The following is a 14,952-nucleotide window of genomic DNA, read 5'->3' on the forward strand; positions in this document are numbered from 1 at the left end:
AATTCTAATTTTATGTTATAAATACATCAAGTGTAAGATTCACCTATTTAAAAAAAAACAAAAAATAAAAAAAATGAGCGGCACACTTTTTTATGGTGTGTATAGGAAAAATTTGTTTTCTCATATAACATGAGAAAAACAAACTCTTTTTTGAGATTTGCGCTATGAAAATAATTCATATAATGGTCTTAACATCTGTAAAATTCTGTCACATTGAAAAAGAGAGACGCTCTTAGCAGGGAAATCTTGCATTATAGATATATTACCAGTCTCGGCTATGCCACTATCATTTTTGGAACTGGGTACAATAGAATAGACTGATACGGAAATGAACTTGTTCTAGCAGTCCTATGTCACGATGCAAAATTCTTCCCCAGTTTTTAGTAGCTAACTAATTTGCAGTACGAAAGGTAGAGTCAATTTGTCTCCAAACTTTCAATTTTAGATTATATCGACGGGGTCCAGAACCAGTATAACCATAGCTGTCAACTATTCACTGTGTATGTGTACAAGCCTCTTCTTTACTACCAGTTGCAGCACACAGGGCCTTCCAGACATGGACCAGCATTTTCACTGGTGGACGTAAATTCTAGCAAACAAATTTAGAGATCCTTCGTCAGTAAGTACATGACCTCAAACAACCTGTCTGAATGCTATTCCCAATTAAATGCCTTATTAGGTGACTATTAACTCTTTTTACATGTTTAGCCTTCAAAAAACAAGCAATGGTGTTTCCATCTTTTAAAGCTTCCTGTACCTAGTGAAAAGCTTAGAAACTGAAAACTAGTGAGACGAAAGATACTTTACCTTGAAAACTAAAACCATTTCTGATTCCCCACGAATAATCAAGGATAGAGTCCAGTAACAAGTCACTGGAGTAACACATTCTAGTAGAACAGGTTTCAGAATCTTGTCAATGGGAACAAAGTATCGGGTGACTTTTCCACTGTGTCAAAGCATCGGAAGACAAAATAAGTATTATAATATTAACAAATATGTAAAAACCATGCTGGAGTTACAGGTATCACTACGAAGGCCAAGCAAGATAACTAGTTAAATGAGCTGATCTGACAGCTAAAAACAAAAACATAGAAGATATTTTCATCACGAATCCACTATGCAGTTCAAATACCCATGCCAGATACAAGCGAGGAAAGTACATCAAATTTTTCTATTCTCGAGCATGAATAGCCTAAAGGCCCTAACATAGCACTATCATTCCACTGTCTTAACCTTTCTTCAAAAGACAATAATAGAGTACACAATCCTTTACAACACAAATTATATATTCATACAGTAGGCACTAATGCGCTCTTAACAAAATGTTGAATGATTACTGAATAATTGATTAACAAAAAGAATCACCTCATGTAGTGAGTCTCAAGCTGTACTCCAAAAGCTGGCATAATCACAACCGACTCTGCAAGCAATACAAACATTGTGAAAATGACAAAAAGAAGTTACACATTTAATTTTCCTGGTTACAATAAAAAATAATAATAATAATACTTTCAGAGCACCATAAGACCTGTTAGTCAGGTCCTCACCTTTCTTAATAGGCTTCCCAAGTAACAACTTGACAAGAAATATGTCAAAAAGCAAGCTGAAATACACAAGGCTTATTGATTGTTCCTGTTAATAGAAGGGATATAATCAAGTAAAAAAGAAATAAGTGAGGTAAAAGTCATCAAATTTTCAAAATCCTTGAGTCATTCAAAAAACAAAAATGTTGGAAGACATACCTCAAGAACATAGAGATAGACGGCACATGCTAATACAAGAAGTGCTGAGACATAAACAAAAAGATGTTTTGTACTCCTCCTCCTCAAAACTATATGGTGTATGTCAATATCTTCAGAGCGATATTTCTGATCATGCACGTAAGTATATCTGGCATTACTTATTGAGGATTTGACCATCCTGAAACCAAAAAAGAAAAAAAGAAGAATCCACAAAATCTCAGTGATCATAATTATAATTAACAATTCATTTATTCTATGAATTTGTGTACCCTAAATATGCAGCAAGGCTTATACTTCACACCTCAAAATATTCATTCATTAAAATAACAAAACTTCACTGAACTTACATGTTAACTTCAAACAACATAAAAGAATTCCGGAATAAAGCTGAACCAAGTTCCTTACAACTACAGACTCAACCATACTTCACGGCATGACCAAATTCATCAAATTACAATTGAACATTCATGCACAGAGTCTTCATAAGGTAATGTTTCAGTCCTTCCAATGCTTTAGGCTTACCCTAACACCAAAGCAAAAGGGTCCTGAAATAAAATGCTGGAGAATAGCACCCAAATTAGACTATGGAAATCTTCATTGCCTCATGGTGTTAGCAGTCATATACAAATCATCAACTTAAAAAGAAATTAAAAAAAAAAAAAAAAAACTGGTAAGTTTATCACAGAATACATAATAATGTCCTTCACAACTAAAGATCAGAATGCTTCAAAACATAATAAAATTGCTCAAAACCATAAATTAAATAATTATGTAACGGATAAGAAGTGAAATTGAATGAAATTCACGTAAAGACGCATTCCATACTTAATAAACACAAACGAAAACCCAAAAAAAAAAAAAAAAAAAAAATAGAAGATGAAGAGTCAAAGAATCAAAGACGCGAACAATTTGAGAATCAACACAGAGAACAAATTTGAAAATGCGCGAGACTTGCCTTTGGAGGAAGCAAACGACGGAGAGAGAAGGCACGGTGGTGGCTGAACGGAGGTGCTTCGCAAAGCCTTATTCAGAGTGGTTTAGTAAATTTCTTTTTTTTTAATAAAATGAGGATTAAATTACTAATGTAGTTTTAAAAAAAGGTAAAAGAGTTCTCATGTTGTAGGAGAATTTTTTCTTATGTTCACGAGAGTTCGTTTTGCGTGAAATAATTTTTTTTGTTTTTTTTTTTTATGTGTGGACCCCACTATTAATTTGAATGTGTAGAAACTTTCTTCCTCTCCCATAACTGAGAAATGCATTGCCCTTTAAAAAATTATAAACATGAAATTAAAAATGGGATATATTTGGAAGTTAGTGCCTAGAATTAGTTACTCCTTAAATTTATTTATTGTACCTGTTAGTCTTTTAATTTACAAAATTTGTATTTGTAAGGTTAGTTTTCTTTTAAAGATTTAACTAGTAAGATAATAAAAGAATAAAATGAATACCGGTATTATAAATTTAAAGACAACCTCGTGCACATAATTAAATTTATGAACTAAATTACTAGTAAAAATAATAATATTATGAACAAAATTATTATCATTATTTTTTGGTAAATAACAAATTTATTAATTTACTTAATAAAAAATGTGAAATTCCATAGATAGACGAGGTTTTATGAAATGAAAATGGGGAATATTAATGTCAAGTAACAGGATATTAAAATTTTTTCCTACACAAACAGATTTTAGTGGGTCCTATCATAAAAGAAAAAGAAAAAACAAAAAAAATGTTTGCACGCTTCTCGATGAATCAGTAGAAAATTTGTTAGCCATCAGGTTACTTGACATATACATTTCCCAATGAAAATTCACATCAAATACATAAAACTACTTTAGTAATTAAGCCCACTAGTTAGTTGCTTATCTGGATTTCATGATTAGTAATTCATATTTCTTGGTTTGATTTGTTTTCATCCTCCAACTAGATACAAATAATTGAATAGTGATGATATTTGCAAATTTGTTGATATTTTTATTCTAGAGATTTTGCATAACACGAAAAATTGCATTTGAATTATGTCAATGGCTAGTAAGAATCAAAAAGTTCACCATTTACCCTCTCATTGATAGAGTGATTAGAATTGTACTCACTCTTCCGATTTTTATAGCAAGTACTTTTATTAATGGGTTCGTTTTTTCTGCAGTTATTGCATATAAGTTATCTGTAGTAAGTCCAATACGACATCGTTTTGGGGGCAAAAATCATAGTGTTTTTGTAATTTTAGTTTATTTCAGGGTTATAGTAGTCTTTATATTTATAATTTTTTAAGATTTCAATACCAAAACAACGTCATTTTGAGAATAAATGCAGATAATTTATCTACATTAACTGCAGAAACATTTTTTCCTTTATTAATAATATGAAAACACATAAAATAAGAGTTTGTAGTGATCTTAATTTCTTTCATAATTTGCTTTCAATTTTTTTATATTAAATCTATATTGTATTAGAAGTACTTTTATTTATATATAATATATAATTTTTTCACCCCGCATCATAATAATTTTTGGCTCTGCTACTGGCCGGAACATGTTTAAGGTGTGTCATCCCTAAACATTTTCGCCATGCAAGATTTGAAATTCACTGTAGCATGATTGGGGTAGAACCACAACCATTATGTCAGTGAAACTCTGCATGCATAAAAGTATGAGGTTCTTCAATATTTCCTGAAACATGAATTATCGATGGATCAAATTATTTTGCTGTTTTTTTCATCAACATCATGTAGATGCAATTTTCTGTCATGCTGAATTTGGCAAATTGTTTTATGTAGTTACTTTTTGTCAAACGATGTTGGTACTATTAAAGTATTTTCAACTTGCACGAACTTTTATAAGTTGCAGTATTGTATGATTGCCACTAAAAATGCTGATTTCATTCAACCTAGATTGATATGATAGAAGAGGAAAGACTTAATTACCAAAAAAAAGGAAAGAGGAAAGACTTAGTAGTCGCAAAGGAATAAAACTTAGGTGTAACAGATGTATTTAACTGAATATATATATATATGAGGCAGGATATTCTTACACCGGTATAAGAGTTAGAAGTCTTACACCCAATCTTGACCATTGATCCACTTGTATCCAATGGCTCATAATACTAAAAAATTAGAGCCCTTAGATATAACTGGGATCATTGGACAAGATTGGAAGTGTAACTTACACTGGTGTAAAATGATCCTGACCCTATATATATATATATATATATATATATATATATATATATATGGCAAAATGATTTCTGCAGCTGCTGTACCTACAGCAAGCAAGGATACACGTCCGAATCTTAGGATACGGCAACGGATCGTGAGTTTTTTTTTTTTAAAAAAGTCGTGGGACCCACTTTTCTGTGTCAGCTGTAGATAACACTATCTACGGCTGCTGCAGAAATATTAAGCCCTATATATATATATTTTTAAAAGGAGAAAATTATTCAAGTGAGAATTTTTTTTCAAAAGTAGAGATTTTTTTTTTAAATGTGAAAAAAAATGTACTCAATTAGATACATCTAATTTACCAAAAGTTTGTTCGTTGCAGAGATGGTTAGATGTTAGAAATATTGTCTATTTTGTGATGAATCTTGTATCTCTATGGTCATGATGGAAGAAAAAAATGTATAATTTTCACTAAATTAACAAAGGCAATTGGTGCTATGTGTGGAAAATACTGCTATTTTTTTTTTTTGTAAATGGAAAATACTGCTATTGTTATAAATTTATTATGGAAAAAATTCAAAGAAAATGTTGTCAATATTATGAAATAAGGACTAATGAAAGATTGGCTTTCTGCGAAGGAGCTAAGAAAGAGAAAATAATGTTTTAGGAATTTTATTAGATGATATTTAATGCATTTGGCATTTAATATTTGTAATTTATTTTATTTTATTTATTTTATAAATTTATAGTTTTGGCTTTAGCTATTTGAATGATATTTTATCCATTTTTATAAGAAGGGTAAAATAAACATATTGCTTAAGTTTTTATTTTTTAACACTATTAAGGAGTGATTTGGCTGAAAAGAAACACAACGAATAAATTAAAAAAAATTATGAGGCAGGATCCTTTGACATCAGTGTCAAAGAAAAAGTTTGACACCTCATCTGAGAGCCGTTAGATTAAAAAAAATCAATGATGTCACATGCTTACAAATCAAAATCGTTGATTTTTTTTAATCTAACGATTCTCAGATGAGGTGTCAAACTTTTTCTTTGACACTGATATCAAAGAATCCTATCTCAAAAATTATAAGAGATAAGTAATTTTAAGACAAATCACAAGAGAATATTTAAACTTTTCCCAAAAAATAAAGGTACAAATCAATCCAAAACTACTTGCTCACAAAACGAGATTTCTAAAATCATCAGGAAAAAAGAAGGAAATTCTTGGCATTTGAGTCATGATCATTCTTAAAGACAACTTACATGTGCTCGTACACCAAATAGTATACTATCCATCAACGCAACACATCAATCTACTGTACTGAACATAAGTTTTGATGTGCATGTGAACCTATCCCCACAACTGTTTATCTGTTTCACTGACATTGTAAAGGAAAATACTTTTATTATGTTACATAATAAAAATATTATCTCATGCACTCATATTTTTTCAAATGAGTTTTATAAAAAAAAAATTCTCTTAACTTTAATTTTTTATTTTTTTTATTTATTATTTGGGTAAAATAATATTTTTTTTATGTAACATAAGAAATATTACCCCTAACATAAGAAAAATATTACCCGTTTGTAAAATAGTAGAGGGCGTTTAGTACGTGGGATTTTTCGGAATTCTCGTCAAACTGAATTTTTCTAAATTCTTAATTTTTGGATATTATCATAAACTGAATGCAAAAATTATAATTTTAAAAATCGAGATTCTCGACAAATAAAAATTTTTCGTGTACCAAGAGACTCAATTTTAGTATGGGAATTGACTTCTGCACCATCACCTCAAGTTTTTCCTTTGGTAGTCTAGCATTACTCACATGTCTTTGTTGTGTTTTAACAACCAAAATAGACACAGAAAGAGAGAATGAATGACAGTTAGGTAGTGTTGCAGACAATTACCGTCAGACAAATTGATTCAGATAACTTGCTATAAACAAATTAAGGATGGACAACACAATAGACATACACTCCCCACACCTTTCATTAGCCTTGGTTGGTTCAAAAGGATACTTACTCCTCAGTTTAGCTGATTTAGCTCATGATAAAAGTCTTGAATTTTATTAGGAATACGTTATTTTACCTATCATTTTTTCTGCCTACCTTCGCCTACCACCCTCTAACACCGTTAGATCAGAATCTCAAGAAGAAAGAGAAAGATATATGTTAGTTAAGATTATGATCTAATGATGAATCTCAAAAAGAGAGAAAAAGATAAATATTAGTTAAAATTATGATTTAATGATATTTTAAAATTGTAGCCAAAGATAGGCAGAAAAAAATGAGAGGTAAAATAACCTATCTCATTCTATTAACATCTCTTTATTAACAGTGTTGAGATATATATTATGCATAACTTTAAGTACTAAGTTCAAGTAGTATTAAACAATAAATTTTGAGGCTGATGCCTATAGAATTTGCACCGATGTATGCCTCTCATGGAGGATACATGTGGTTTTAAAAAAAAAAAAAAACTGAATCAAATTTGACTTCCATTCATGATATTTGGTGCAGGAAGATGCCCTCCCACATAACTCATCATTGACATTCGACTTTAAGAATAACAACTATAACACATTTCCAAAAGTTAAAAAAATTATAACGACAATCAATCGATTTTCTGCTTTGAGAAAATAACTTAATAATTCATGCCAGTTATGTACAGTATGATTTACCAAAACTCAATGCCCCCTATATCACAAACACTCACACCAAATACTACATATATGTACATGTACATATTCATGCAGTATTCCATTAACACAACTACATCAATTATGCTGTTATCTTCCAATTTGTGTAATAATGTATAAGCCTCGCTCCAATGTGCATAAATCTTTTATTGTCACAATGGTTATGTAAAAGGATATTTGTCACTACAACTCAGAGCATATCCTTTGTGAGTTCTTCAACCAGATCATCAGTTATTAGACATTCTATCTCTCTCTCCAATATATTGATCTCATCGTTTATTAATCCGGACCAGGGTATGGATCTCAGGTGTTGAGCCACCAAACTCTCAAGTGAATAAGGAAACATGTCAGATGGAGGATATAAAGAAACACGGATAATGTCCCATACTAAGTTCAGCAGTTCCTTTCCGCAAGGTGGTGGCAACATGCAAGAGTTGCTTAATTTCCTTCTGAATCTTGAAAACGTCAAAGGAGGTCCAAGAACAACTGAAAGTGCCTCATTTAACAAATCATGTAAAACCTTATGGTCTAGCTTATTCTCATTCTGATCCTTTATATAACTTTCATCATTCTCCTTGACCAATTTCTTTTGAGATTCTTCCACTTCTTCAAAAACTGAGTTGCCAATAGGCTTTGCAAATGTGTCCCCTCTTAATAAAGATTTATCCCATGAACCAAAGTACAGTCCTGAAGCAACAAGTAAATCTCTTATGTAAGATTCTGCTGGATCCTCTAATTGAATTAATTCTGAATCAATGGGCTCATGTTTCGCAGTGAAGTCCTCAGCACCATCAGATTCAAGTCGACTGAGTTGCCTCCTTAGCTCTGTCAAATCAACAATCGACAAGATCAATAAGCAAGAATATGAAATCTAAACAAAGGTGGTAAAGATATTCACTAAGCATTTTAAAAAAAGAGTACAAAGAAAAACCATCCTTTTTCTTGTCATACATGAAACACATTTTTTATCTCATATAACTTCTAATCAGAAACACCAAAATCAACCCAAAACACAGGTCGATCCCTCTGAACCTGTCTATAATATGGGTTTTATAAGAGTTATGTTGTAGGAAAAATGATTGTGTAATGTTATAGAGATTCGTTTTGCGTGCGTTAGTTTTTTTTTTTTTTTTTGTGCTTCAAAAAGTGTGGGTCCCACAAAATGTTGTGTGTGTGTAGGAAAATTTTTTGTGTCATGTAACATGATAAATGCAAACCCCCTATAATATTCACAATATTCAAATCAAATTCCATACTGAAACAAAGTTTTACTAGGCAAATTGTTTCCATACTGAAGCAAAGAATCTGCACGTTCTTTGTTAATCTGTAATTATAGCCCAGTTTTTATAGGATATTGAAAAGATATATCAAAAGGGTCCAGACATAACAATTCGTGTCAAAGGTGGTGAATGAAAGAAAAAACGGTCATATATATAAGAACCCAAGTTCCGTTACATGGTTGCAGTGACAGAAATTGTATAGCCCTTGAAGCAAGTTATCCTAACATAAAATTCTGAATGGAATTTAATATCAAAACCAACCTCTGATCTCGCTAGCTAGTTCACTGTCCATTTGAAGAAAAGAATAAAGGTTTTTCGTTGATATAACTTAATATTGCACATGCAATATTGCACATGAACTAAAGCCATATTAAAAACAACATTAACTGCCTTTTCATGAATTAAGTCTATGATATCATTGCTCAATGCATGAAGTTAAAATTATTTCATACCATTCAAACCAGAGCTGATATCTCTGAAAACCTGGGGCACAACATTATCATCTCTTGAAGATACATCTGGAGTTGATATTGGACTTAAATATTCAGTCCGCCTCCAAAAGTCTTCATGAACACTGCTGCACACCGATGCAGGACTAGGAGGTACCTCAGTGGAGTTCTCCTGAAGTCCATATGACAGAAAATATGGTGATCAGATAACAACCATATATGAAATATAATTGAGAACAAAGGTCATCATGGAGAACGGTAACAAAAAATATATGACCAACTTACATGCCTATCACCATAGTTCATGAGAACTGTTGGTCCACTTGTGACATCTCTCACCATTGGATCATATTCATTGCCATGTGATTCTACCATTGATTGAACCCTTTTACCAAAAAGCTTCCCTCTCAGAGCAAGACTATATCTAAAATTGGAGACTCTTTCTTTAATATTAAATCTATTTTTTTTCCGCTTTTTATCATCAACAGACATGGTTTCAACAGCTTCAAGCTTCCTCCGAATATGGGCACCAGTTAATACGTGACGGTCCTCTAGAAGAAGCTTCCCAAATGATGTTCCCGATCCTGATACAGGAGCAGACAAGGATCTTACAAGGTTCCTTGGGGACAACTCCTTGTGGAGCAATAAATTGTCATCTGGTTCGTGCCTGAAAGATCCTGTTTGTGTTTCCTCTTTTGAAATTTCCCAGTGGTTCATGTCATTTTCACACTTCATATTATCCCATGTTTGCTTTAGTCGAACTCTGTGATTATCTAATGCATGTGACCTTGAGTTCCCCCCCGGAATGTCAAGATGTGTTTCCCTTTTCACAACATTTCTCAGCCTCTCTGATAAGAACTTCCTGGTATCTCTACTGATAAATTCTGGGGAACTTGGTTCATTGAACTGCATTTCACTTTTGTATGAACTTGTTGATTCTGACCTTAGTAAATTTGTGTCAGCATCTCTAGTCACACTTTCTCTGACTTGCTTTACTATATGACGGGCTATTAGTTTAGGATCAGATGGTTTTTCATTGTAAGGTGCCTCAATTTCACTTCCTCGGACCACAGAACCTTTTTTGACAGTTTTCCCTTGCAGTTCACATTTCAAACGCTCTTTCACCTCCTCAAGAAAATCTTCTATACTATTTCTCCCTTGTAAAGTGCTTGATGAACTGGTCCAATTCTCTTCAAGGTTGCAAGAGCTATCTGGACCAGGCTTCAAGATAACTATCCGAGTTGGAGAAGGAGACGTGTCTAATCTGTTACGAGATTTAAACATTAAGGACTCCTCAAAGTCTCTACTTAGTGTTCTGCTCCTTGAAGGAAAGGTTTTCCTTTGCCTAGCAGGGATTAACCCCAATGTATCACCACGATATTCTGAACTGCCAATGTCAGGTATCTCTGCTTTGAATGAGTGGTTGGCAAGCTCTGCAAGTTTCTCTGTTGCTTCTCTTTGTACACTTGCATTATGTGTCACCTTTTCCTTGTTCAGGTTCTCTTGAGCTAGCACTTGTCTAGAAACACTGCCAATTTCAGCAAACTTTGAACACTCTAGAAACCTTGCTGCTTGATATGCTTCGAACTCTTTCTTGAATTTTTGCAGTTCCTCTTCCTGAGGATGTTCCCGTGGCCTTGGTTCTCCAAAACTCTGGGTCCATCCATCATCATCATCTATGTCATGATAAAATGAATCCAATTCCATCTGGCTAGAAGAATTAAATTTGGAAGAACCCCTTTCATTCATTCCCTTGTTTGAAAACATCTTCCCCATGTTTTCACTTACTCTTTTATCTGATGAAACAACATATTTAGTGTCTGATGGCATCATATCTATCCCCATCAACCTTGCCACAATGCTTGGTGCATTTTGTCTGGTGCTTGATCGTTTGGATAGCTCCTCGTTGATTAGTTTTTTCATTGAACCCACGTTTGAATGCCGACTATTCTTAGACCAGTCTTCTTCTATTTTATAATAGTACTGAAAATTCAAATCAGAGTACAATTCAAGAATGAGAAGAGAAAAACATGTTATCATGAGATATACAATAAAGAAATGTGAGTTTACTGTGTCACACATGTGAGTAAAATGTAAAATGAAAATATGAGAAGAGTGATATAAAAAACCAGAACTATGCTTTAACCTTTAGCAATTTAATCAATTAAGATGAAGGAAAAAAAATCAATCAAATCCATGAAGCCATCATTTATAGAGATGATAAAATGTTTATATTTAATTGAAGAGATCAATGTTGTTAGAATATATAAAAGATATCGTTTAATGTTAAGATTATATCTCAATATAGTTTAGAGTATCCAAAACGATATTTTAGGATTATTTTCCCTATTTCTTTATATTTCATGATTTGATTCCTTATTTTAGGAGTCCCCTATTTAGTATAAATATACTAAATAGGGTTAGTGCCTTGTCCTTTAAAATCACATCAATTACCTCACAACACATAATATTCCGTCTCTATTATTCTCTCTTACTTTTTCTCCATCTATACCTAAACCCTATAATTTCAACAAATGTCACAAAGGTCTGGTAAAATACTCAGTTACCCACTACAATTAACGGGGTTTTAACCAAAACTCAAGCCTTGAACATAATGAGCCCTATACATGTACTCTACCTACTCTCACACAACCTTGAGGGGTCATTCTCAAAACTCAAGAGGAACATATTGAACAAAATTTGAAAGACCAAGGTTACCCAGAACACAGGAATAGAGGAAGAAAATATGATGGTCTTTTTTTAGACCCTTATCAAGACATGTGAAGAAAAACTTACCGGTGATTCTCCTTGTGGACAGTAGTTTTGAGATGTTTCTACTTGCAGATCTAGACTATTCCGAGGAGCTTCCAGGCCTGCATGGAACACAATATAATAACAAAATAAGCAAAAACATAGCAAAATCAATATAGCAGAGGGGCAAAATAAAAATTTCAAGACTTTATAACTATTGAGAAAAAGAGGGGGGAAAAACCCTGAATTTCAGCAAGATATCTCTAAAGTTGTAACAAACTAATCAGCCTGTTCAATTAGACTGTTTTACCCCATTTAATGATACCAATAACCTTTTTAACATCACAAAATACAAAATTGGCAAGCAAATTAGCTACTAGCGGCTTTCCACTTGCAGGAATGAATCATAAGAAATTAGTGCACAATTGAGCTTCCTTATAGTGTGTCTGCCCTCTGTAGAATGTACATGGTACCTAGTAATTTTCTCTTAAAATATATAAAACAACACTTACCACCATGATGTTTCTTACGAGCATGGACTTTCTTGGCCATCCTCCCCTGATTGAACTCAAAAATGTGTAATAAGCCTCCCATAAATAGAAAGGGTCTACCAAAAGACTCTCATGTCCTCAATTTCAGCTTCTATGTCTCACTCCATTAAAATTTCACTGATCTTAACTTCCTTTTTTGTATGACAATATCCTTTTCTCGTTTGTACCCTACAATGCCCCAAGTTAATAAGGTATCAGTTAAAGAGAAGTCAGAAGTCTATAACAGAAAAATTGAAAATCAGAATATCTTAAAATTTAATAAAAAAATAATAATAAGATTGATCTGAATTGCATGTAGAATGCCTTTATAGATCAAAATTAGCATAAACCAAATCAACAAAAACAATTTAGTATTGGGGGAAAGCATGCAGACCAATATCTTCCAGTGTTAAACTAAACGACGAAGAGTTTGACGATTCATATGAACAGGTCAACTTAGCAAAATCTGAAAACTTTGCTTTCATGTTGATCCAAAATAGAAAGAAGCTTTCGAGTGGTATAATATAAGCACCCCCCCAATAACTCAAATCAGTTTCATTTTCAGAATTCATTCATGAAAAGAGATTCACAAAAACCCAACAGCAGGTTTCTGAGAAAAATGTAGGAAACCAACAAGTCCCAGAACTCTGAACCTCAACAATAATAGTTTTGTCGAAGTTGAACTCACTGCAAGCAATTAGCTTTTTTGAACATCAACCCTTCTACGTTTAAGAACTATAAACATTGTTCTGCGTAAAAAATGATTCACAGATTCAAATTCCCACAGCTTTTCTGGGAAACCAAACACATCAATGCACAGACAAGAAAATCAACATACCAGTGACTGGTGAGAAGATTCAGAACAAACAACGTATCAAGAACCAAACCAACAGCTCAGAATCAATCACACATTATGAAACGGGGAAGATGGGTGTGGCTGAAAAGCACCAAAGCTTCAAACTTGGTGAAAAAAATTGAATTGGGTCGAACGAAAAGGTAGAAATTGTTTGTAACTGGGATTGTGTTTTATGAGGAAGAAACCCATCCAAGAGAATAAAACTTAGTCAATAATAATAGTAATAATAATAATAATAATAATAATTAATGATAACGTTGATGACAGAGGAAAAGGCTACGAGGTTAGGGTGCAGAAGAGAAAATGACATTCATTGCTGGAAATAATAAGTGAGGGAAAGCGAAGGTTCTGTCTGCTATTTTCTTTATTCGCTAATCATTCTCATGTTCATGTAATTCTTTTCTTTCTTCTTTTTTGTGATAAATTTGCTGCCAGTAGTGTTTATGATGTTGAAGTGGCTAAGAATCATAGTTTCTACACTATGACAGCCTCGTAGGTTTCTCTTTTTTATTTCTTTGTGAGGATAATGCTAATATTTAAAACATAAAAACATAATAAATATATTGAATTAGTGAAATATAAGACTTAAAATGAATTTCAAGATAAATGTAATAATATTAGAGGAGGAATGTTATATTTATAACTTTTTTTTGTTTACAACCTCTTACAATCATATCTTAACACCGTTGATTTCCATCAATCAACGGTTATTATTTTCGTAAATTAAAGTCATTAATTAATTATTAATTCACAATAAATGATAACTGTTGATTGACGAAAAATAACGGTTAAGATATGGTTCTAAGTATAACTTTTCTCGTATTGCTATTTTATTTATATAGATTTTGTTTAAGTTTTTTTAAAAATATTTTTAAAGATACTCTAATTAAAGTTTGAAAAAAAATATTAAAATTGATTTTTTTTCATATTCTTATTTTTATTAATATTTTATCTGATTAATATAAATTTTTTAAACATGTTTTTAATTTTAAAAAAAGTACTTTTTCTTTGGAAAAAACTCAAACAAACAGATAGAATAATGAGATTGGTAATTTCTACGAAGTTTCGAGGAAAAGATAATGATCAGTAAAGATTATTGAAAAGAAAGAAAGAAAATTCACGGAAGAGAAAAGGATATGAATAAGGGTTTTCATTTTATTCTTTAACATAACACAACAAATTTTCTTATTCTCACAACATTTTGTGGGACCCACATTTTTTAAAACAAAAAAATAAATAAAAAATTAAAGCACGTAAAACGAATCTCTATATCATTACATTTTTCTACAACATAACTCTTATAAAACCCTACGACAATGTTCAAAAAGCTTTTCATTTTCTTTTTAGTTTTAAACTTTTTTCAGTCTCGTTTAGTTTTGATTACTTTTAATTTGGAAATTGAAACTTGGTAGGGAAATAAATCTCGTACTTTGCTTATTAATTAGATGTGACATGTTGCTCTCATGTCGGAATGCAAAGTTTA

At 32.1% G+C, this 14,952-nt stretch overlaps 2 protein-coding genes across 3 annotated transcripts; both read right to left on the minus strand.

Moving 5' to 3' along the window:
* Nucleotides 1–191: 191 nt before the first annotated feature.
* Nucleotides 192–2,294, minus strand: LOC133291804 (uncharacterized). Of its 2 annotated transcripts, none has more exons than XM_061490138.1 (6): nucleotides 2,265–2,294; nucleotides 1,743–1,920; nucleotides 1,548–1,632; nucleotides 1,366–1,420; nucleotides 808–946; nucleotides 192–589 (listed from the first exon to the last, which is right to left on the minus strand). In XM_061490138.1, exons 2-6 carry the CDS (start codon nucleotides 1,917–1,919, stop codon nucleotides 494–496), a joined length of 552 nt encoding a protein of 183 aa, XP_061346122.1. In that variant the 5' UTR covers nucleotide 1,920; nucleotides 2,265–2,294; the 3' UTR covers nucleotides 192–493. The 2 variants fall into 2 exon arrangements, with proteins under 2 accessions (XP_061346122.1, XP_061346120.1); XM_061490136.1 differs by lacking the exon at nucleotides 2,265–2,294 and adding an exon at nucleotides 2,090–2,264.
* A 5,246-nt stretch (nucleotides 2,295–7,540) lies between these two features.
* LOC133291728 (uncharacterized) lies at nucleotides 7,541–13,638 on the minus strand. The gene is made up of 7 exons (XM_061490037.1): nucleotides 13,452–13,638; nucleotides 12,596–12,802; nucleotides 12,129–12,205; nucleotides 10,355–11,315; nucleotides 9,618–10,279; nucleotides 9,336–9,504; nucleotides 7,541–8,428 (listed from the first exon to the last, which is right to left on the minus strand). Exons 2-7 carry the CDS (start codon nucleotides 12,675–12,677, stop codon nucleotides 7,794–7,796), a joined length of 2,586 nt encoding a protein of 861 aa, XP_061346021.1. The 5' UTR covers nucleotides 12,678–12,802; nucleotides 13,452–13,638; the 3' UTR covers nucleotides 7,541–7,793.
* Between the last annotated feature and the right edge of the window lie 1,314 nt (nucleotides 13,639–14,952).

Source organism: Gastrolobium bilobum, unplaced genomic scaffold, assembly GCF_033153095.1.
Source record: "Gastrolobium bilobum isolate Gb01-03AN ecotype WA unplaced genomic scaffold, APGP_CSIRO_Gbil_v1 utg1885, whole genome shotgun sequence".
In the NCBI taxonomy this organism is placed as follows: domain Eukaryota; kingdom Viridiplantae; phylum Streptophyta; class Magnoliopsida; order Fabales; family Fabaceae; genus Gastrolobium; species Gastrolobium bilobum.

Excerpts from the sequence above, each read along its gene's own strand:
- LOC133291804 (XM_061490136.1), bottom strand. The coding sequence starts at position 2,109 with ATGTTGTTTGAAGTTAACAT. Across the intron at positions 1,633-1,742 it reads TCTATCTCTATGTTCTTGAG|GAACAATCAATAAGCCTTGT; the intron begins GTATGTCTTCCA and ends TTCTATTAACAG. Across the intron at positions 590-807 it reads AAATGGTTTTAGTTTTCAAG|AATTTACGTCCACCAGTGAA; the intron begins GTAAAGTATCTT and ends TTTGTTTGCTAG.
- LOC133291728 (XM_061490037.1), bottom strand. The coding sequence starts at position 12,677 with ATGGGAGGCTTATTACACATTTTTGAGTTCAATCAGGGGAGGATGGCC. Across the intron at positions 10,280-10,354 it reads TTACAATGAAAAACCATCTG|TAAGGTCAGAATCAACAAGT; the intron begins ATCCTAAACTAA and ends ACACAAATTTAC. Across the intron at positions 9,505-9,617 it reads TGAACTATGGTGATAGGCAT|GAGAACTCCACTGAGGTACC; the intron begins GTAAGTTGGTCA and ends TATGGACTTCAG.